This window comes from Jaculus jaculus, chromosome 13 (genome assembly GCF_020740685.1).
Source record: "Jaculus jaculus isolate mJacJac1 chromosome 13, mJacJac1.mat.Y.cur, whole genome shotgun sequence".
Classification (NCBI taxonomy): domain Eukaryota; kingdom Metazoa; phylum Chordata; class Mammalia; order Rodentia; family Dipodidae; genus Jaculus; species Jaculus jaculus.
Genome location: NC_059114.1, coordinates 72,238,733 through 72,261,873, shown reverse-complemented (window position 1 = coordinate 72,261,873; position 23,141 = coordinate 72,238,733). Strand labels below are relative to the sequence as shown.

Below are 23,141 nucleotides of genomic sequence, written 5' to 3'. Positions count from 1 at the left end.
TACTGAACTCCTTCTATGAAGCCAGCATCACCCTCATACCAAAACCAGGCAGAGACAGAAAAGAAAGAAAATTACAGACCAATCTCCCTCATGAACATAGATGTAACAATTTTGAACAAAATATTGGCAAACAGAATATTAGAATTTATCAAAAAGATTATTCACCCTGAGCAAGCTGGCTTTATCCCAGAGATGCAGGGATGGTTCAACATGTGCAAATCTGTAAATGTAATACATAATATAAATGGTCTGAAGGACAAAAATCACATGATCATCTCAATAGATGCAGAAAAGGCATTCAACAAAATCCAACATCCATTCATGGTAAAAGTATTACAGAAACTGGGAATAGAAGGAACATATCTCAACATAATAAAAGGTATTTATGACAAACCTACAGCCAACATAATACTAAATTGGGGAAAACTTGAAGCTTTTCTACTAAATTCAGGAACAAGACTAGGGTGTCCAGTGTCCCCACTTTTATTTAGTATAGTATTGGAAGTTTTAGCTATAGTAATAAAGCAAGAGACACTCATAAAAGGGATACAAATTGGAAAGAATGAGATCAAATTATCATTATTTGCAGATGATGTGATTCTAAACATAAAGGACCCTAAAAACTCTATCAGTAAACTGGTATTGCTGGGAAACACTTTAAGCAACTTATCAGGATACAAAATAAACACACAGAAATCAGTAGCTTTCCTATATACTAACAACAAACATGCAGAAGATGACATCAGGGAATCTCTCCCATTTACAATTGCCTCAAAAAAAAAGTATCTTGGAATAAACTTAACCAAGGAAGTAAAGGATCTCTACATTGTGAACTTTAAAATACTCAAGCAAGAAATTGCAGAAGACACATAGAAATTGAAAGATATCCCATGTTCTTGGATTGGAAGAATCAATATTGTGAAAATGTCAACCTTACCAAAAGCAATCTACACCTTTAATGCAATCCCCCTAAAATGGCTATGGTATTCTTCACAGAAAAAAAAAAAATCCTAAAATTCATTTGGAAGCACAAAACACCTCAAATAGCCAAAATAGCCAAATAGCAACAAAAATAAGGCTGGTGGCATCACCATACTCAATTTTGAACTATATTACAAAGCCATAGTAACAAAAACAGCCTGGTATTGGTACAAAGGCAGACTTGTAGATCAATGGAACAGAATAGATGGCCCAGATGTTAATCCATGCAGCCATAGCCATCTGATTTTTGACAAAGATGCCCAAAATATTCACTGGAGAAGAGATAGCATCTTCAATAAGTGGTGCTGGGAAACCTGGATGTCTATATGTAGAAGGATGAAAATGGATCCTTGTCTTTCTGTATGTACAAGAATCAAATCCAAGTGGAGAAGGGACCTTAATATCAGACCTGGTACTCTGAAATTGCTCTAGGAAAAGGTAGGGCAAGCCCTTTAACATACTGGCATAGGTAATGACTTTCTGAATATAACCCCAATTGCTCAGGAAATAAATCTGCTAATCAACCACTGGGATCTCATGAAATTACAAAGCTTTTATATGGCAAAGGACACTGTGAATAGCACAAAGAGACAACCTACAGAATGGGAGAAAATCTTTGCCAGCTACACATCTGACAGAGGATTAATATCCAGAATATACAAAGAACTCAAAAAACACAACAATAAGAACTCAAACAACCCAATTAAAAGTGGGGGATGAAAGTAAATAAAGAGTTCTCATTGGAAGAAATACAAATGACATAGGAATACCCAAAAAAGTGTTCTAGATCCTTAGCCACCAGGGAAGTGCAAATTAAAACTACTTTGAGATTCCATCTCACTCATATCAGCATGGCTACCATCAAGAAAACAAATGACAATAAATGCTGGCAAGGATGTGGGAAAAGGGAAACCCTTCTACACTATTGGTGGGAATGTAGTCTGGTACAGCCATTGTGGAAATCAGTGTGGAGGTTCTTGGGACAGCTAAAAATAGATTTACCATATGATCCAGCTGTAGCATTCCTAGGCATATATCCTAATGACTCGCTTAGAGATACTTGCACAACCATGTTTATTGCTGCTTTACTCACAATAGTTAGGAAATTTAACCAGCCTAGATGTCCCTCCACAGATGAATGGATAATAAAGATATGGTACAGTTACAAATTGGAGTTCTATTTGGTGGTAAAGAAAAATGAAATTATGAAATTTTCAGGAAAATGGATGGATCTAGAAAGGATTATACTAAGTGAGGTAACCCAGGCCCAGAAAGGCAAGTGTTGTATGTTCTGTCTCATATGTGGATCCTAGCTACAAATGTATAGACTTGTGCATGATCTGGAACCAAAAATCAGTAGCAGAGGCCCATAAGCTAGAAAAAGGCTATAAATGAGGGAGGAGAGAGGAGGTCTTAAGAGGATGGTATTGTATATGTAAGTAGAAGAACAGATTACAGGGAGGGGAAAGCCTAAGTGAGGCCAGGGGAAGAGATTGTGTAAAAGAAGAGATTGTGTAAAAGAATGCTACTCTCACTTCTTGGAAGAGACGCTTCTCTTTTCAGGTGGCGATGACCACTGGGATGACCCAAAAGGCAACATAGTGCTGAGAAGAAGGGATGGAGGAGTGTCCAGCACTGAAACATCTCACACCCTCCAAGGCTCAGGGTCCTTTGTGGAATAGGTGGTAGAAAGAATGTAAGAACAAAAGGAAGGGTACTATAACTCCTTACATACAACTGTCCAGTCAGATTTTGGCCTTGATATATGTGGATCCTAGGTACCAATGTATAGACTTGTGTGTGAGCTGGAACCAAAAATTGGCAGCAGAGGGCAGTAAGCTAGGAAAAGGCTATAAAGGAGGGAGGAGAGGGAAGGACTTAAGGGGATAGTATTGTATATTTGTAAGTAGAACAGATTATAGGGAGGATAAAGGCCTAAGTGAGGCCAGGGGAAGAGACTGTGTAAAAAAGGGGTGGGGTGGAGAGTCAATCAAAATTCAAGATATTCTGAATAAGATATATGAAAACCTACTTTCTTGAATATTGGCATATCCAGAAGCCATAGATTGTTACTAGAAAATTTTCAGTGCCAGGAATGGGACACCTTCCAGTGAGTTGTTGGTCAGTGAGGTCCCAGTTGCCTGCAAAACATTACAGGCTATTGCCAAGGCCCTTGGTTTCCCATGAGAAAGAGATGGTAAAACCCTATTGCTGAAGACTTCACATGCCTGAGAGGCAAAGTCACTGAGAAATCAAGCTGGTGCTGAGCAGAAAACTCCCCCTGTATACCAGCCAACTGAAAGCTAGAAAAAGCTGCACAGTATCAGCCCTATGGGAGACAGAAGTCATCAATGGTGAAAACAGTGGACACTGGAAACCTCAAGTTTGACCAGACAGGCTAAATGACTGAATGAGTGCAACAGTGGCATGTCTGCTCTGGGGGAAACCAACTGCTCTCTAATTGGACTGAAGGCCCACTCTATGGGAGAGAATACGCGCCTGGTACTGAAACCCTAATCAAAAGCCTATGGCAGGGGAGATCATGAGCCTTAGGGGTATAAAGCCTGCTCTTGTCTGGATTAATGTGTACATTATTCTTACCAAACTGCCCTGGAAGCATTACAATTAATGTTCATATTCATATATTAATGCTACTCTCACTTCTGGTTAAAAAACTTCTCTTTTCAGATGGTGATGACCACTGGGATGACCCAAAAGGCAACACAATGCTGAGAAGAAGGGACGGAGGAGTGTCCAGCACTGAAACATGTCTATCACACCTTCCAAGGCTCAGGGTCCATTGCGAAGAGGTGGCAGAAAGAACGTAAGAGTCAAAGGAAGTGTACCATTCCTTACAATGCAACTGTCCAGAGAGAAATTGGCCTCAACGTCCATGACCTTGCAGTGCCTAGTGATACCCACACATGACCCTCATAATGGGAGAAAAAGATGACAACATCAAATTAAAAGAGACTAATGGAGAGAAGGAGGGGATCTGATGGAGAGCAGAGTTGTGAAGGGGAAAGTGGGGGAAGGGAGGGAAATATCATGTTGTATTGTCTGTAAGTGTAGAAGTTGTCAATAAACAATAAAAATTATAAAAAGATCATAAATAGCTTATTTCCTTCCACTGGGAGCTGTAACTTACTAAGGGTTGCATGCTGTGAATGAACTAATGCCACTGAGTCACACAGTTTAATATGGTTAAGATGGTGATTTTGTTAATGTATTTCTACCACAATTAAAGAAAATTGGAGGAGGTACTTACTATCACATTCCTCTAACTATAGGCCCTGGGAAACCTCCTGAATGTGACAAGCATAGGCTACTGGCTTGCTTCACCCAGTTCTCAATCCTATTGCTCAGTAGCGTGCTGTCCATTCATTCATACCTCCTGAAATCAGCCTCTGCAAGGTGGGGAAGTATGTGTAGAAACGTAGTGGACTTGACATATTGACCTGCATATGCAGCAAAAGTGATTTTTAGAAAATTTTCTGCGAATATTAATACTTATGTTACTTTTTAAAAACATCATTTATTTAGTGTTAGAGAAATCTGATCAAAAAATACTTGTTCAAAGGTTCAAGTAGCTGGGAGTGGTGGTACATGCCTTTAATCCCAGCACTTGGGAGGCAAAGGTAGAAAGATTGCTGTGAGTTCGAGGCCAGCCTGAGACTACATAGTAAATTCCAGGTCAGCCTGGGTTATAGTCAAACACTACTTCATAAAAAACAAAAACAAAAACAAACAAACAAACAAAAAAACCCCACCAAAAACCAAAAACAAACAAAAAGTTTGAGCTGGAGAGATAGCTTAGCAGTTAAGGTGCTTTACTACGAATCCTGAGGACCCATGTTCGACTCTCCAGATCCCAGTAAGCCAGATGCACAAAGGTGAGGCAAGCGCAAGGTCGCACGTGCCCACTACGCGGTGCAAGAGTCTGGAGTTCAATTGTAGTGGCTGAGGCCTTGGTCTGTCTGTCTCTCTAAAAAGAAAAAGGTTCAAGTAAACTGTCTGGAGCAAATCAATTCACGTAGTGTTTCAACTTCAGATTTCCTGCATGGAAGAAATCACTTTGCTACTGAGAATGCCATCTGTTGCTGCAGGTGACTACACTGTACACGCCTTCCAGGAGTCAGTAACTTCCCTCCATTGCTGTTTCCCTCCACCGAGTGTCAACATCCATGGGGTAAAACAGGCATGAAGTAAAGATGGGGACTCGTGGAGAAGAAGAAAGGTGTTAGTGGAAAGAGGGGGACAAGACAGGGCAGTTGGGGGAAGAAGATTAAAGTATAGTAAGTTCATGTATAAAATTGTCAAAAATGGAAAAAAAATAATAATAAAAAACAACATCTCCAAACATTGCCAAATATACTTTGGGAATCATCCACCTTCAAGAGCCCTCAACATAACATGTTACTGGCCAATGACAACCAAAAATACATTGACTTCTGGGAAGTTATTTGACGATTTGTGCAGATGTAGCCTGCCCTGCCATCATTGCTCTATGGTAGCCTGGCTGATTGAAATGTACTGTGATGAGAACTGATTTTCAAGTGAATTTCCATGGCCTGTCACCAGCCCTGTCTGCTGCAGGGTCACATGAGAGTTCTGCCACTATGTCTTTTGTTATTCTAAAAAAAATATGGTTTAGTACACATTCTTTTTTTGCTAGAAAAAATTCTTTCCAGAGCCAAATACAAATTCAGTGCATACTTCTAAATAATAAAATTTTAATTAATTCATTAATTATTTTTGAGAAATGGCTTCTCTTACTGATTTTATTTTTTCTGGTGCTGAGGACTGAACCCAGAGCCTTGTTCTTGCTAGGTGAGCCCTCATCCACTGAGCTAAACCTCTAACCCTTTGTTTTGTGGGGCTTTTTTTTTTTTTTTTGGTGGGGGGAGGGCTCTGTTTATAGTCTAAGCTAACCTAGAATATGTATTCCAGTCTCACATTGCCTTTACCTTTCTCAAGCTCTGAAATTAAAGGAGTGCACCAAACCCCCAGCTTCAATTCCCTTTTTTTCAAAAAGTATTTTTATTTATTTCTTTGAGATAGAAAGCGAGATACATACAGAAACAGGCAAGTGGAGAGAAGAGAGAATGGGCATGCCAGGGTCTCCAGCCGCTGCAAACGAACTCCAGATGCTTACGCCCCCTTGTGCATCTGGCTTATGTGGGTCCTGGGGAGTCAAACCTGGGTCCTTTGGCTTTGCAGGCAAACGCCTTAACTGCTATATGCCATCTCTCCAGCCCTCAATTTCCTTTTCAAGCACACTGGTTTCTTTAGGGAGCCAGTTGCTTTGTTGAGCACGTTCAGTATAACATCTGCTCACTTCACATTTTTTTTCTTATTTCCTTTGGTTTGTCCTCAGGTATTATAACATGTAAGGCAATGCAATTCGAGAAAGATTCCACAAAATAGAATTATCTATCATTTAGCACTTTTAAAGTCTTTATATCTCCCATCAATTTATGTGATCAGAATTAATTGTATTCCTGTTAGCCAGTGAGTCTGCCATTTTACTTTTCTTTTCAAAACTAAGATCAAATTCAGTTTCCCCCCTCAAGCTCACTCCAGTGATTTGTTGGGGAGAAAACATTCAAGTGTGCGATAATTGGTCCTGGAAGCTATTCTATTTTAAAGCATCAGCCACTGAGTGCTTGCTCATTGCAATTGATTCCTGCAGGGTCTCAGTCTGTTTTTCTTTGTTAGGTACTATTAGTTAGATCAGAAAGACTTGGACAAAGCAAGTTCATAAGTTATTGTCCAAGACAAGGAATGAATCTAGTTCTCCTGATCCATTTCTTATCCTAAGATTCCCTTTGTTGTTCCCTTTAGCTTAATGCTGATCACACAAAGCAAGGGACCGTCTCAGTTGACTTTGTTTGACTTTATGAATGACTGCTCCACACACAGCACTGGTGATCCTGGCCTGCAGCTTATTACTGTTTACTCCCAAGGTAGTTTTTTGGCTGGTGGTTTAGAAACTGAACCCAAGGCTTTGTTAATGCTAGCCAAGCACCTTACCACTGCGCTATAGTCACATCATTGCACCAATTCTTTATTTATAAGATAACAGTTCAGGTTGTTAATAAGTAGATACATGTTGCGAACTGAGTTGAGGCAAAGATTTGGAGTAACCCCTATGGATGCAGAATCACTTGAAACTTTTTTGTCATGAGGGGCAAGAAAAGAAATTCAGAGCTGGGGGTATAGCTCAGGGGTAGAGCGCTTCCCGAGTGCGCCCAGCGCCCATGGTGTGATCCCCAGCACCCTCTCCAAGAGGAACAAGGAGCTTGAGTTCACTGGAGAGAAAGGGATGTTGGTTGCTCAGGAATGGCTGAAGAGAAGGACTAAGGAAGGAAGCATACTGGAACATTCAGGCTGGGCACAAGAGGACAGGAACTAGGGTCAAGGGAAAATACAAATGCACACAGATCCCACACACAAGCCATACTGTTAAGAATGACTCAGGAAATCATGTGAAATCCTCTTCTGGCAAGGACATTGTAAAATGTTTCATCCATGCATAAGCCAAGAAGACTCAAACGGAGTCTGACATGATGGACTACCCAATCCCTCCCTGCCTCTCCCCACCGCCTTACCTATGTAAATCACATCGATGTAAAGTGGATCCGAGGCGCTGCTTCCCATGCGGTTTGTGGCGTTTACTGTGATGATGTATATTTTCCATATGGTAGTGTGCTTCTGACTGAAGAAGCAGGAGTTGGGGCCACTGGTTATGTAGTCTGGGCACTCGTAGCGGGTTTTCTCTCTGCAAGAAGCAATGCATCAGGAATGAACAGGAACGTGTCAGTGATACTCTCTAGCTATTTTTCTTTTTTCTTAATGAAGCAATACCACTGGGCTTTAGGAATCAAGCATTCCAAGCACAAAAATGACAGCGGAGAAATAGCACCCTGAGAGTCTGTACTTTGCCCAGGTCATCCGGGAGGGAAGGAAAGAAGCGTGCTGGAGGAAAGGATGGCCTCAACTACTGCGCTGCTCGTTGACCCTTCCTTCCTGCAGGCGTTTCTGTGAACTTTGCTGTATGTCCTCCATTCAGTGAATGCTTGAATGCCAGTGCCGAGGCTCAGTTGAACTCAGGGCACCACCAATGGGTCATCTTAACACACGCATGAACCTACAGAGTGGGGTAACCCACAACGCAGCATTCATTGTTTACATCCGCTTGTAGAAAAAGAGTCCGGAGAACACAGACTGATGTCAGTGTACTTCAGGGGAGATCAAGTGACCATCAGAGTGAAGTGACCTTCAAAGAAGACATTTCAAACCGACTGGTTCAAGAGGCTGCTCATATGTTGGTTTAAGAGTTGCATGAGTGGGCATATATGCGTGCATACACACACACACACACACACACACACACACACACACACACACACACACACAAGCACAAAGACTTCTTTGATTTTTGTTGCCTGTTAGGAGCTTTCTAAATATTTCTATGCTGTCTCTTTGGGTCCCAGATGGGAAGCTTTGTGTAAACCCACTACAGTCCCTAAAAAGTGGGTCAGCTGTCTCTCTACTAGCAATACATATTCCCTAGAGGAGATCTTGAGTTATATATATATATATATTTTGTTTCATTTTGTTTGAGACAGGGTTTCTATATATAGCTCAGGCTAGCCTTGAATACATGATCTTCCTACCTCAGCCTTCCATGAGTTGAGTTCTAGACATGCACCCTCATGACTTGCTGAGATCTTGAATTCTAGATCAGAAATTTGCTAAAAAAAAATCAAAAACCATCATCTCCTTTTCCTTAAAGGTTATTGATTTTCTTGGACATGAAACAAAAAAGTAATGTAATATGTTTATAAAGGATTACTTGATAAGAGTTTATATGATCCTGTTATATTACATGTGTTTACTCATAAAATATAAATGACACAAGGTTTGTAGATGAGCATCTAAAATTAGTAAGCAGTTATGAAAGACTGATATAGGGCCTTGGGCTGCAACCCATTTGTGACAGATGATCGACACCCGGCTTCTATCGTAATGCTGATTTAGCAGACTCAAAACCTAACAGGACAAGATGGACAGAGATATTAGATTTCCTTCCTGGTAGTATGAGACTTCTTGGTATAAATCCAGAGAAGTATATTTCTAACCTGGGCCTAGAAAGTGATCATACTCTAGTGGTATTTGATAAGAAACAAGAGAGATTTTTTTTTTTTTACCCTTCCCTCTGGTAAGTCAGTGAGTAATTGGTAGGAAGTCCTCCATCAGTCCCAGGCTTCCACCAACAGGTAAATGTTTCCTTATCCGGAGAACGACATTTAACTATCTCAGGTTTTCCAGGAGGTGACTGACCTAAAAAAAAAAAAAAAAAATCATAAGCCATTAGAGTTAATATTGAGTTCCAGTCAATCATTTGTCTGTTGTGCTCATAACAGAAACAGATGGAGGACGTCCTGGCCAGTGATGAGGCCTCAGGGCGGGTGCATTGTGCAGAAAGGGCATCTCGCCCGACTCCTCTGTGCCATCTCCGTGGGGGCAGGACACTTGGGTGGAACTTGTGGTGGTGGTGGTGAGCATGTTTGAATTTTGGGATCGATATACCAACAGCTTAAGTGAGGCTCAGTTATTAAAAAGTAAGAGCCAGGCGTGGTGGTGCACTCGGGAGGCAGAGGTAGGAAGATGGCCGTGAGTTCAAGGCCACCCTGAGAATACATAGTGACTTCCAGGTCATCCTGGGCTAGAACAAGACCCTACCTAAATAAATAAATAAATAAAAATGAAACTAAATAAAATAATTAAAAAATAGGTAAATGAAGAGTGAGCCTGGTGGGAAGAAGTTGGAGGCGTGTGAAGGGTATATGATCCTTTCTTCAACAGACCTAGAAAGTTGATACCCTCCCACATCATAAAGGTGACTAGAACAAATTCTTCCCTAGGGACAAGTGACTGGCACACACCTCGCCAATGTGGTGCTCTCTAGCAACATCTCTCATCTCTGCCACTCCCACACTATTGTCTTCCTTCCTTCCTGCCCCCTTTTGTCTTTTTTTTTTTTTTCCTGTCTCTGCTTCGTCCCTTTTCCTTGATCTCATTAGGCCTTGACTTACTGGAACCAGGCTTGCTGTTCATCTCCCAGCTCTCATTGTTGCCAGTTTTGAATCTTGCTTTTCAGCCCTCTTTAATAGTTCTTCCCTCTCTCCCTTGGGTCTTTCTGTGACGAGGTGACTAAAAGCTCCCTGGTCATCCTATGCATGTTTATGGGGCAGGGTCGTGGTAGAAGGTAGGGCAGTGGGTGAGTGACCATAAGAGCTGTACCTAGTCCTAGGCTGGAGGCTAGACAGTCTGGGAGAGGAGATGGGGAAATACAACATCAAGAACATTAGACTTTTCACCTGCCTAACCCCAAGAGCTCTTGGCAAGCTGGTGGTGCCCATTGCTCTTGCTTGGCTGTTAGTCAGAAGAGGAACAGAATAACCTTGGGATTGTGCCCCGATGCTGCTGGGTGGGGGAGGCAAACTATGACTGACTATATATCTGCATTTTCCTCTCCCTTTCTGCCCAACCGAAGGCCCCAACATTACATTCAGGAAGGCAGGAGTAGTGGGGAGAGCCCTCTGAGGCTGGGCTAGGCAGCTCAGGGGGTTCCCTGTGTATTCCCCTACACTTGCAACTCCATCTCTCATGGAGGCTTCAGGCTTCTTGATGAGGTGTGGACCAGGGGAAGCAGGTTTGTGGGAGATGAAGGCAAGTGGATTATGGGTGGAAAGAGGAGTCTCTAGGTAACCTGACCAGGAAGAAGAATCTTTTAGTTTATTTATTTATTTAAGAGTGACAGAGAGAGAAAGAGGGAGAGAGGGAGGGAGGGAGGGAAAGAGAGAAAGAGAGAGAGAGAGGGAGAGAGAATGGGCGCACCAGGGCCTCCAGCCACTGCAAACGAACCCCAGATGCATGTGCCGCCTTGTGCATCTGGCTTATGTGGGTCCTGGGGAATCGAGCCTCAAACCAGGGTCCTTAGGCTTCACAGGCAAGCGCTTAACCACTAAGCCATCTCGCCAGCCCCAGGAAGAAGAATTTAATGGATGGCATGCCATGGTGCACTGAGTGAGGACCTGGAAAGCAACTGCTCATGTCAATGTGAGCAAAGCTTCACTGCAAATCACGGGCTCTGCTGAAACCAGGCAGTGCCAGCCCCATGCAGATCTGCTAAAATGGGTAGCACTGCTCACTCTCCAGGGGACATTTCTTCAGGCTGTTATTAGAAGTCATTGAAAAAAAGAGAGAAAGGTTTCTTTTGCTTATTTGATTTTGTCGTGAGTAAGGAGGAGTATGTCATGTCAGAAGAAAATATTTATTTAAAAAAATAATGAGCCTGAATTTAAGCCAATTCAGGCCATTGGTTATCAGAGGCGAGTTTCCCTTGTGGATGATTATGACCCCTGCTTGTCCTTCTTACTATCTCTGTCTGCCTGCTTCTCTCTCTCTCTCTTTCTCATATCTTTTACATTTTTACACCTTATTAATAGCATGTTTAGGAAATTCGAGAGAGAGGAGGGTAAAGTTGTGAAATTATGTTTAGTTGAAGTGTTCCTTTCATGTACTTTACAGGGGACCATTAAACTTTACAGACTATCTCAATGTGCACACATACAGGAACACGGGAATGGAACATGCAGCTGTGGAGACACATGCACACACAGATCCTACATCAGAAGTACACACGTGGCACATACATAATGCAGATATAGAGAAATACATACATGGGCGTATTGATGACAGTATACATTGGGACACATCATGCACAGCAGTATACATATATGGAAATACACAGAACTTACACACTGACATATATCCACAGATGCACATCTAACCACACACAGAGAAGCATTCACAATCAGGCACTATAAAAAAAAAGTTGGTAGACTCATGGTTATATGCAAAAGTACATATACCCCAGAAATACATAGAAGGTGATGGAGTTATACCTAGGCAGTCACACATTATCTAAGTTTAGCTATGGACTTTATTTTTCCTATGAGCACAAATAATGGAGTTGGTTGCATTTCTTTTCCAACATGTCAATGCAATCTCTAACTTTATGTTTTTGTTTTTTTTTTTTCAAAGATCTTTCACATGTATCATTTGATCTGAGGCAGAGGAAATTTTATCCTCACTTTGAAAATTTTACAACTCAGTCAGATTAGGCCAGTGGCTCCAGATCGTGCAGTTGGTAACTGGCAGAACCTCGACTAGGACAGAGGTCTTGCCATTCTCAGAGCCACTCCATCACACTCCAGCATCGAGAGTGGAAGAAAAAGCACAGAGCAGCCAGGTTCCACATGAACCTCTACACAAAAGTCTTGAGCCGGGCGTGGTGGCGCATGCCTTTAATCCCAGCACTCAGGAGGCAGAGGTAGGAGGGTCGCCATGAGTTCGAGGCCACCCTGAGACTACGCAGTTAATTCCAGGTCAGCCTGGACCAGAGTGAGACCCTACCTCGGAAAAAAAAAAAAAAAAAAAAAAAAAAAAAAGTCTTGAAAATAGTTTAGTAGCAAGAAACGACATGACCGTTTTCATTTCTTGCAACTGCTTCGCAAGAAGACCAGGATGGCTTCTCCACTCTCTTAGAAAACACCACAGGCAAAGAAAAGCAGCAGAGCAGTATCTTACTCACCATTCAGAAGACTGATGTTGAGAAAAAGCAGGACGAGAGCAGTTGTGGAAACCACGTTTCCCTTCATGTTGGCTCCCTTTTCTTGTGACAGGCAATGTATCAGAGGTTTCCTGGAAGAGAAGGTACCAGGCAACTTTTGTGAAATGACAGCCTGGTCATGCACATGCACCACTTTATTCTGAGTGTTTGCAACGGATTCCTGCTCCTTGCTTAATGTGACAAAACAGGAGGAAGGGAATGTAGGAAAATTAACAGGGGATGGCTTGGCTCAGAGGCATCTAGTCACACATGCTGGGGAAAAATTCCGCCAGCAGAGGTCGTCAGGTAACAATGTAAAGAGCTCAGTAGCTATTGACGCCTTCACACTTCCACCACCTTGCTGTCTTCCCACCCTGTAGTTGTCCAGTAACATATCATCCATTTGTGTGATATAAATACCCTGCAAAAACACCAAAACAAAACCTAAAAACCATTCCAGGAATGATTTGGCTCTGATATGCCCAAATAAAATCCAGGCTGAAAAACCAGTGATCTGAGTACAATTTAGTTCAAACCCATGGGTACTGCCAAATTTAGAGTGGGGGTGGGGGGTATTCTCTGTAGGTTCAGCCTGAGAAGGTCCCTGGATTCTCTGTGGATCTGGGCATAGCTATGAAGCAAACTTCACAATGAACTCTAGTGACCTCCATGTGGCTTCCTTCTCCCTTTTGTAAAACTCTATATAAAAAAAAAGACAATAAACACTAGTAATAATTCAAATCTCATGGGCTGAGTATTAAGGAAATTTCAAACCTGCAGGGGTTGAGAATGTTGAGCAATTTATTATTAATATTATTATTTTTACCCTTGGAATAACTTTCAAAGCCTCTCACGCTCCTTCTAAGAAAAAAAAGAGTTTTAAAGACATTTGGAAAAAAAAAGCTCATTAGTCTTATTAGACTTCAAACATTGCTCAGAAAACAATAGATTTGATGAACTAAGTGTAAATTCTCAGAAACACATGGATTTAATTTCCCTTATTTTTTTTTTTTTAAACCAAGGGAGGAACATCCACGAGGCCAAGTTGTCCATCAGACCATTTGAAATACACAAGTGTTGTCTGATGAGTCCCTCAAAGAACTGACTGCCCATTCCTCCTGATCAGATGGTGTGGTAGTTTGAATGGGTGTCCCCCAATAAATTAAGTTTTATTAAAGCTTCTTCGATCCCCAACCACCATGCTGGACGAGGTATTTCTGTGGGCGGATCTGAATTCCAGCCTAAAGATGTGCCTGGGTTCCTGGAGCGTGCTTGCTTATGGTGTTGGTGGTGCTATTTCTCTCTGCGTGGACCTGTGGAAGGGGGCCAGCTTCTCCTGACATTACAGATCTCCTTACAGATCCTGGATCTGTAAGCTTCAAATGAATCCCTTTCTGCCACAAGCTGTGTCTGGTTGGGCCGTTCATCCCAGCAACATGACGCTGTCTAGGACAGACAGGATGCTCCTTCTGTTAGCCACACACACTCAATGGTCAGCTTTTTTAAAAAAAAATTTTGTTTATTTATTTATATTTGAGAACGACAGACATAGAGAGTAAGAGGCAGATAGAGAGAGAGAGAAAGAATGGGCACGCCAGGGCCTGCAGCCACTGCAAATGAACTCCAGATGCATGTGCACCCTTGTGTTTCTGGCCAGTGTGGGTCCTGGGGAATCAAGTCTCAAACCGGGGTCCTTAGGCTTCACAGGCAAGCGCTTAACCGCTAAGCCATCTCTCCAGCCTAGTGGTCAGCTTTTTGAAGGCTTCTGCTTTGCACTGTTGCTTGTGATGCAGCGGGAATTAGGAATCGTAGTGACAGTAGAGGTTGTGGTGTGAGGGGTGGGTGCCACCAAGTGGGTCCTTTATGTTGAGGACCCTGGTTCAGTACTAGAGCCTGACCCAGGAACAGGTCCCCTGGAGCAGCTAGCGGAGGGAGACCCTTTACTTACTTTAACTGGACTCCGTTCACATACCCTCCCAGGCTGCACATTTCCAGTGTAGCCAACTCCATCTAACCCCTCAGGGAAGTCTTCTATAAATCAAGTAGTCAGAGGCTCCCAGTGGGTTGTAAATTATGCCTGGCAATCCAGGAGTACCTGTTATGAGTCAGACACTGGGCTGAATACTTTTGCCATTTGAATTAAATTTTGTCCACGGGCCACTGAGAAGATACTGCTTATTCCCACCCTATCTTAACAGATGAGGAAACAGAGGTCTAATGAGGAAACAAACAGAAGTTTAACAGGCTGACAGTCACAGGCTCCAGGGAGGGGGCTCTGGCAACTGTAAAAGAATCTGTTAGATCAATTCATAGAATGTCGGTCATAGCTGGGGAGATGGCTCAGTGGTTCAAGGTGCTTGCTTGTTACAGATGGGGTAGTCATTTGCCTTTTGTAGGGGGGACAGCAGCAACAAAAACATCTGACTTCTGGCAAATAACACCAAGCTTCGGGTGGACAGGGAGTTCAGAGCAGGAACAGGAGAGCCAGGCCTGAGAGAGGCCATCTCAACGACGTCTCCACTCCTGCACAAGTGTTCTCCAGTGCTGTTATTTGCCCAAGCTTGATCTGATATGCAGAGCTGGGGAAGAACTCATCTTGGCAATCCAATGAGCTCAGCCTGGCTTGCAAGTGGGACTCTGCCCATTGGCTAAAGGCATTCTACAATAACCCTTTATTAAGATGCCTCTACTCTGGAAGGTGTTGATCATGAGATCAGCATGCTGTAAGTCACACCTTTTGGGTGCAGACAGGCAGCTTTGTCAAACAGGGGTCCACTTGTTTAGTAAAAGAAATACTAGGTTGGGGGCTGGAGAGATGGCTTAGCGGTTTAGCACTTGCCTGTGAAGCCTAAGGACACTGGTTCAAGGCTTGATTCCCCAGGACCCACGTTAAGCCAGATGCACAATAGGTCGCATGCATCTGAAGTTCATTTGCAGTGGCTGCAGGCCCTGGCGCGCCCATTCTCTCTATCTGCTTCTTTTGCTTATAGTTTCTCAGGTGATGGGGCAGGATCAAAGAACCTCTCCTAATTAAAGTATTTACTATTAAAATTGCCATAAACATCATTTTATGGACTTATTAAAGAAAAGAACTTCCTGTAGGATTTCCTGAGACCTATCATGGAATCTGTCACAATCATGTACTTTCAGAGACCTGAAACCCATGCGCCGAGGAACGAGACACGTTCACAGTGCTGCCTGTTGTGTTTAGTAATGGTTTCCCAACTCCTTCTGCATCTGACTCTCTAGCATGAGAATTGGAGTGGGGTAAGAAAGTCTTGAGAGAAAGAAAGTGGTAACTGTTTACCCGAGGGGAACTATGCTAAATGTTAACCATGCTCACAAGGTGGATGAGTTTGTCATAACATTAAGCAGACCTTCTGACTGTACTTTGGTGAGTTTTCACTGCAGGCTGATACTAGGCTAGGAATAGTTTTTTTTTTCTTTCTGTTTGAGTCCACTCTTCTTTGTAAGCAGAATCTTGATCAAGGCTAGCCATGACTTTTTTATTTGTTTGTTTGTTTATTTATTTATCTGAGATTAACAGACCGAGAGTGAAAGAGGCAGATAGATAGAGAGAGAATGGGCATGCCAGGGCCTCCAGCCACTGCAAATATACTCCAGATGCATGCACCACCTTGTGCATCTGGCTTACGTGGGTCCTAGGGAATCGAGCCTCGAACCAGGGTTCTTAGGCTTCACAGGCAAGCGCTTAATCACTAAGCCATCTCTCCAGCCTGGCATGAGTCTTTTTATTGCCCACCTCAATGGGTCTGAACACTAGCAAGTGACCACAGATGCCTTGCATGAGGTTATAGCAGTGAATGGATCCACATATTTGGAATCCAGTTAACAAAAAGTTAGCCTTGAAACTGGAGAGATGGCTCAGTGGTTAAGACATTTGCCTGCAAAGCCTAACAACCAAGGCTTGATTTCCTATTATATGTAAGCAAGATGCACAAAGTGGCTCATACATCTTCATTTGTACTGGCTAGAGGCTCCTCTAGTGTGCTCATTCTCATTCTCTCTCTCCTTGCAAACACACACACACACACACACACACACACACACACATTTATATCTCCCAAGGATAATAAAATTCATTTATCACTAACTCTCTTGCTGTAACCAAGGTTTAAAAATACAAAATTTTGGGCTGCAGAGATGGCTTAGCAGTTAAGTGCTTGCCTGTGAAGCCTAAGGACTCCGGTTCAAGGCTCAATTTCCCAGGACCCACATCAGCCAGATGCACAAGAGGGTGCATGCATCTGGAGTTCGTTTGCAGTGGCTAGAAGCCCTGGTGCGCCCCCCTCCTCTCTCTCTCTCTCTCTGCCTCTTTCTCTCTGTCTGTAGCTCTCAAGTAAATAAATAAAAATAAAAAAAAATTAAAAAAAAAACTGGAATTGCTTTAAAAAAAACAAAACAAAGTTTTGGGGTTGGCAAGACGGTTCAGCAGTTGAAGGTGCTTGCTTGCAAAGCCTGATGGCCTGGATTTGATTCCTCAGTACCCACGTAAAACCAGATGTACAAAGTGGCACATGTGTCTGGAGTTTGTTTGCAGTGGCAGTTGGCCCTGGTCAGCCCATTCTCTCTCTCCCTGCCTCAAATAACAAATTAAAAAATATGTAAAAAACACAACATTTGGATGTGACCAGCAGGCTTGGAGCACATTAATAACTCTTTTATGTGCCCTGTCCATGGCTCCCCCGGACTTGGCTTCTTCTCTTTGTATGCTTGAGGGCTTTCCTATCTTCCTAATCTTTTCTCTGACCTTATGCAGATGCCTACCCTGGTGTTCCCTGCTTTGCTGTGAAGTCTAGGCAAACCCCCTAACCCCCTACGCCCCCTTCCCCTGGGGCTGCTCTTTATCAACATTAGACCTACTCTTTCTAATAGTCTTTCTTCGGCTAGCTGTGGCCATGCATGGCTTTCACCCCAGCACTTGGGTAGCAGAGGCAGGAGAGTTGTCATGAATTCGAGGCCAGCCTGCGACTGAGCCAGAGTGAGACCCTACCTTATTTAAAAAAAAAAAAAAATCAAATAAAAGCCTTTCTTTATCACCTTCTTTCATTAAGTTAACTCCTGAGAAAGGGGTCCAGCAGTCTTTGGCCTAGCAGTACCCCTATTGAGAAACTACAAGCACCTTCCTCATAAGGAAAACCAGGGCCAAGGCCCCATGGGTACAGTAGTGTGACTGCCAAAGAGTTAGAAGTGATGACAGAAAAGAGCTCTCACCACACTTCTCCTCACTGCCCACCCCTCATCCTTGCCCTGGCTCACCGAGCCCTGAGCTCCTCATCCTGAGATAGACACCTTCAGCCCCCCCATTATGTAGTCTAGATCCACCATCTGACATTAGGTGATCTCTGGACTGAACACAGACTATTCTGTTAATCTCCTCTCATTGTGTCACTGTTTGACTCAGTTTCCCTGAAACTAGAAATGGACCTAACTCTCTAGGCAGGGATGCTGAGGATTTCTCAGTTCTCCCAAGGCTAATCCCTGATGGACAAGCAGGGCCCAATGCCAGCTTTCCTTAAAGACCATTTCAATATGATATGCATCCATCAATCATAAGGATTCTGCAATGAATTCACCCAGTGAATACATCCACATCAAGAGACAGCATGTTAAAAATCCCCTAGAAAATTAACTCTTGCCTTTTCCTAATCTCTACCTACCACTTCACAAGAGGAGCTATTCCCATGACCTCTAATATTTCAGGTTTGTTTTATGTACTTTTGAACCTCACATAAATAGAATCATAGAAGAGAGAGAGAGAGAGAGAGAGAGAGAGAGAGAGAGAGAGAGAGAGAGAGGGAGGGAGAGAAAGAGAGAGAGAGAGGTCTGGCTGCTGTCATCCTACATTACCTTCTGATTCATTCTTGTGGCTACATGTTGTTTTGCACTATTCATTTACATTAAATTTCATTCACATTTTACCGAATCAAATGTCAATTTATTCTTTTGACTGTTACTGGATTTGAGTTGCTTCCAGTTTTTGGCGAACTCCGGGATGTTTCGAAGTCTGATCAGAATATCAAGGGTAGGGAAGCCTTGCAGACATCATATTACTCTACGTGGCGAGCATGCTGCACACTGTGCCTTCTGAATAGTGACCTAAATTACATTTCAAATGCCTTTCTTGTCCTAAACATGCAGTAAATCTCCTTTGTCACAATTATATTTTGAATACATTCAACTATCATTTTAAATGTTAGGCACTGGAATATGCTTCCTTTGAGATCCCATGTCTTATCTGCCCTTTTCCTTCTAGGTACTAGATGGTCCAAAGTCAGAAAAGCAGGCTGTGAACCGTTGATTTCCAGGAATCTGGCTTTTCTTTCCAATGGAGATCACTGCCAACACTTAATTTGGAAAAGAAAGGACTTAATCTGCTCAGGGTGGGGGAGAGGAACAGGACGGATTAGCCTTTTCACACCAGGCTAGGGATTAAGATGGTTGCACGTGGGATTTGGGAGCAGCAATTCCAGCCACAGGTAAGCATTCAGCATTTGTTCTATTAAATTGACTCCAGAGCATATGACCCAGGGCAGCAATTCACTCCCAATCAGAGGAGCCAGCTCTTGGCCCCTACGTAATCCCGACCCGAGTCCTCTCCCATTTGTACAACTGCTCTGGTGGTTTAGTCAGAGCACCGTGGCCGTGTGAAAACTATTCAAAAATCATTTCTAGACTGTTTTGAAACACTTGCTTCTGATTCCAGACACACCTCCTGTCGTTCTGTTCTAAAAGCCTGAGAGGCTCCTCACAGGGAGTTCTGCTCTGCACATGAATGCGCTGGCCTTGCTGATGGCTGGCCGCACTCTGCGAGATGCAGGTGGTCAACGACAAGAGTGTGGCTGAAATGGGAGCTGATTCAGGTAGGTGCTGCAAGGAACTGCCTTCAAAATTAACTGTGCTACAACCCACATTCCCTAATGAGGAGGGTCCCTTTGTGTGGGGTGAGGACAGGGAGGAGGCTAATCATGGTACCAATATGGCTGTATACACACTGTGTACATAACTAATATATGTATAAATTATATATATAATTAATATAATATAATTATAATATAATTAAATATACAATATATGTATAATTTATATATATAAATTAACTGTGCTAAATCATCACGCTGTGATCTCGTCACCTTTACACTGGAGTCACTTTCACAAAACAAGGGCTGACTACTTACCTGTGGCTGGAGGCATCCTTTCCAAACCCATCTCCACTCACTCACTGGCCTTGGCATCCCAGCAACCTTTTATCTGGGGGAGGGTTGTTTCTCATCAGCCCTTTGGGCTTCAGGGCAAAGATTAGGAACTGGGCGAGTTTCAATTCTCCCTGGCCAGTGCATACTCTGGACAGATGGTGGAAAATCCACATTGGCCTGACTTGCAGAGAAACCAGTCCCCCATGAGATCATCTGTCAATGAATAACAATGAAAAAGTGCCATGGCTTGTCTAGGATGTTTTGCAGCTCACAGAGCTGCTCCCACAGGAAGCACTGGTTTTCAATTCATGATTCACAGTACTATGGAGGGACCATTTTTATAGTACCCATTCCTATGTCATGTCCCTAGAGATTTTTTTTTTTTAAATTTTTATTTATTTATTTGAGAGTGACAGACACAGAGAGAAGGACAGATAGAGGGAGAGAGAGAATGGGCGCGCCAGGGCTTCCAGCCTCTGCAAACGAACTCCAGAGGCGTGCTCCCCCTTGTGCATCTGGCTAACGTGGGACCTGGGGAACCGAGCCTCGAACCAGGGTCCTTAGGCTTCACAGGCAAGCACTTAACCGCTAAGCCATCTCTCCAGCCCTCCCTAGAGATTTTGATGATGGCTGGCGTGCCATACACACAGTTTCTGCATTAGTGGATTCACTAAACTCAGACTGAAAATATTTGAAGGAAAATTGCATTGCTACTGAACATATATAAGCCTTTTATACCTCTTGTTATTTCCTAAGTAATAAAATAGAGTAACATGATAGTATTACATATGAGGTATTATAAGTAACCTAGAGATAAAGTGTATGGGAGGATGGATCTAGGCTATACATAAATGCAGGCCATTTAATTTTTTTTTTTTCAAATAGGGTCTCGCTGAGCCCAAGCTGACCTGGAATTCACTATGTAGTCTCAGGGTGGTTGGAACTCATGGCGATCTTCCTACCTCTGCCTCCCAAGTGCTGGGTTAAAGGTGTGTGCCACCACGCCTGACTCTAAATTAAAAAAAATACTTATTTATTTGTAAGCAGAGAGAGAAAGAGAGAGAGAGGGAGAGAGAGAGAGTGAGAGAGAATAAGAATTTGCATGCCAGGGCCTCTAGCCTCTGGAAATGAACTCCAGACACATGCGCCACCTCTTGCATCTGGCTGAGGTGGGTACTGAGGAATCAAACCTTGGTCCTTAGGCTTCACAGACAAGTGCCTTAACTACTAAGCCATCTCTCCAGTCCAATGCAGGCCATTTTATGTGAGAGACTACAGCATTCACAGATGGTATCCTACAGAGGTTTTCAGTCACCCCCCTCTATGGACACTTTTTTTAAAAAATAACTTTATGTTTTTTTTCAAGGTAGGGTCTCACTCTAGCCCAGGCTGACCTGGAATTCACTATGTCATCTCAGGGTGGCCTTGAACTCATAGCGAACCTCCTACCTCTGCCTCCCAAGTGCTGGGATTAAAGGCATGTGCCACCACGCCCGGCACTTTATGATTTTTTTGTTTATTTTTATTTATTTATTTGAAAGTAACAGACAGAGAAAGAGGCAGATAGACAGAGAGAGAGAGAGAGAGAGGGAGAGAATGGGCTTGCCAGGGCCTCCAGCCACTGCAAACGAACTCCAGGTGTGTGCACCCCCTTGTGTATCTGACTAACATAGGTCCTGGGGAATCGAACCTTGAACCGGGATCCTTAGGCTTCACAGGCAAGTGCTTCACTGCTAAGCCATCTCTTCAGCCCTCTGTGGACACTTTTGAACCAAGGGCTCCATGCATGCGAAGCAAACATTCTAACCATGAGCTATAATCCCAGTCCCTCTTTTCCTTTTTTTATTTTAGACAGTCTTGCTAAACTGAATAGTTAGCTTTAAATCCACTCTACAACCTCCCAAGTAGCTGAGATTATAGGCCTGTGCCCCCAGGTCTGTCTCTCCTTGGATATTGATGGACTACTATAATTGGTACTGAGTTGGGTCCTTGGGCACAGGCATTTAAAAAGATGGTTATAACATGTAGCCAGAGCCGAGTAACAGACAGACATGCTGCCACATAGAAGCCTCCACTTCAAGCTTCCACTTGAAGGAGCGAAAACCGGTTCAGAGAGATGAACTGAATCCAGTCTTGGGACTGTGTGTCCTTCCTCATGTTAACAACATCAAAGGTAAAAAGGACAGAATTTTTTTTGTGGAGTGATATACACTTTCTAAAGCACCTTCCCAACTCTATCACTCCGTTCTTATGACAATTCTTTACAAAGGTCAAGGGTAGCCAGCATTGTGTTAATTATGAACACATTATTACTCCCATTTTAAAGATGGGGAAACTGACCTTCCAAAGTCCAAGTGGCTTGCACCAACAACTTTATCTCAAGAACCTCTGCTATGCACGCAAGTGTGGTGATCAAATCTGTGAACCCTTGTGTTGGACACACTACATGCCAAGCCCTGCTTTGCTTAGTGCTCACAATTCTGAGGTGTGGGATATAGTATTCCCATCTCACAGATGAGGATGCTGAGGCCTCAAGAGGCTCTGCGAGTCACACAGCGTCCCACAGCTGGTGGACGGAGAGGGGCCGAGCAGCTGAGTTCCAAGGGCAATGCTGTTGGCTATAATCTTTCCACCGCAGGTGGCTGCGAAGGAGCCATGGTCCTACCTTCAAAGATCTCCAGAAATAAACTATTACCCAGCATGGGCAGTGGGACAAGTGAGACAACCTTGGGGTCACAGGCTCTGAATCTTCTAAGGCAGCCCTCTTCCCGATAAGGGTCTCAGTGTGCAGCCTTACTCCCCAAAGGTGGCTCTAATGCTCGGTGCTAAGAGGTGGCCCCTTTGTAGGTATTTCTGGGTCCAGTCTCTAGAGACTGTTCTGGGTATCCTCTGGCCGCAGAGGTCATGGATCAACGTATTTGGAGGCTGGGGCCTAGGATGGAGCTTTCCTTTTTGCATGGGAGTGTGTGCGTAGTGTTTCTGTGTTGGGTGAGTGCTTGTGCAAGGGTGTGTATGTGTTTGTGGAGGTCAGAGGTCAACATTGGGTGTCTTCTTCAATTGCTGTCCACCTTTTATTTTTCTTCAACTTTTATTTATGGGGGAGAGAGACAGAAAGATTGATTGATTGAGATTAGGGCATGCCAGGATCTCTTGCCTCTGCAAATGAGCTCCACATGCATGAGCCATTTTGTACATCTGGCTTTATGTGAGCACTGGGTTCTTGAACCCAGCCCAGCAGGCTTTATAACCATTCAGCAATC

The 23,141-nt window shown here is 43.2% G+C and overlaps 1 protein-coding gene across 3 annotated transcripts in view; it reads right to left on the bottom strand.

The window, feature by feature from the left end:
- The window catches only part of Prlr (prolactin receptor), a 200,061-nt gene that overhangs the window by 29,938 nt on the left and 146,982 nt on the right, over window positions 1-23,141 (bottom strand). For all 3 annotated transcript variants that reach the window (XM_045133037.1, XM_045133036.1, XM_004652513.2), the window contains 3 exons: window positions 12,647-12,756; window positions 9,195-9,327; window positions 7,593-7,762 (listed from right to left, as the gene is read on the bottom strand). In XM_045133037.1, the coding sequence (XP_044988972.1) occupies window positions 7,593-7,762; window positions 9,195-9,327; window positions 12,647-12,756 (413 nt within the window). The remainder of the gene's footprint in view (window positions 1-7,592; window positions 7,763-9,194; window positions 9,328-12,646; window positions 12,757-23,141) is intronic.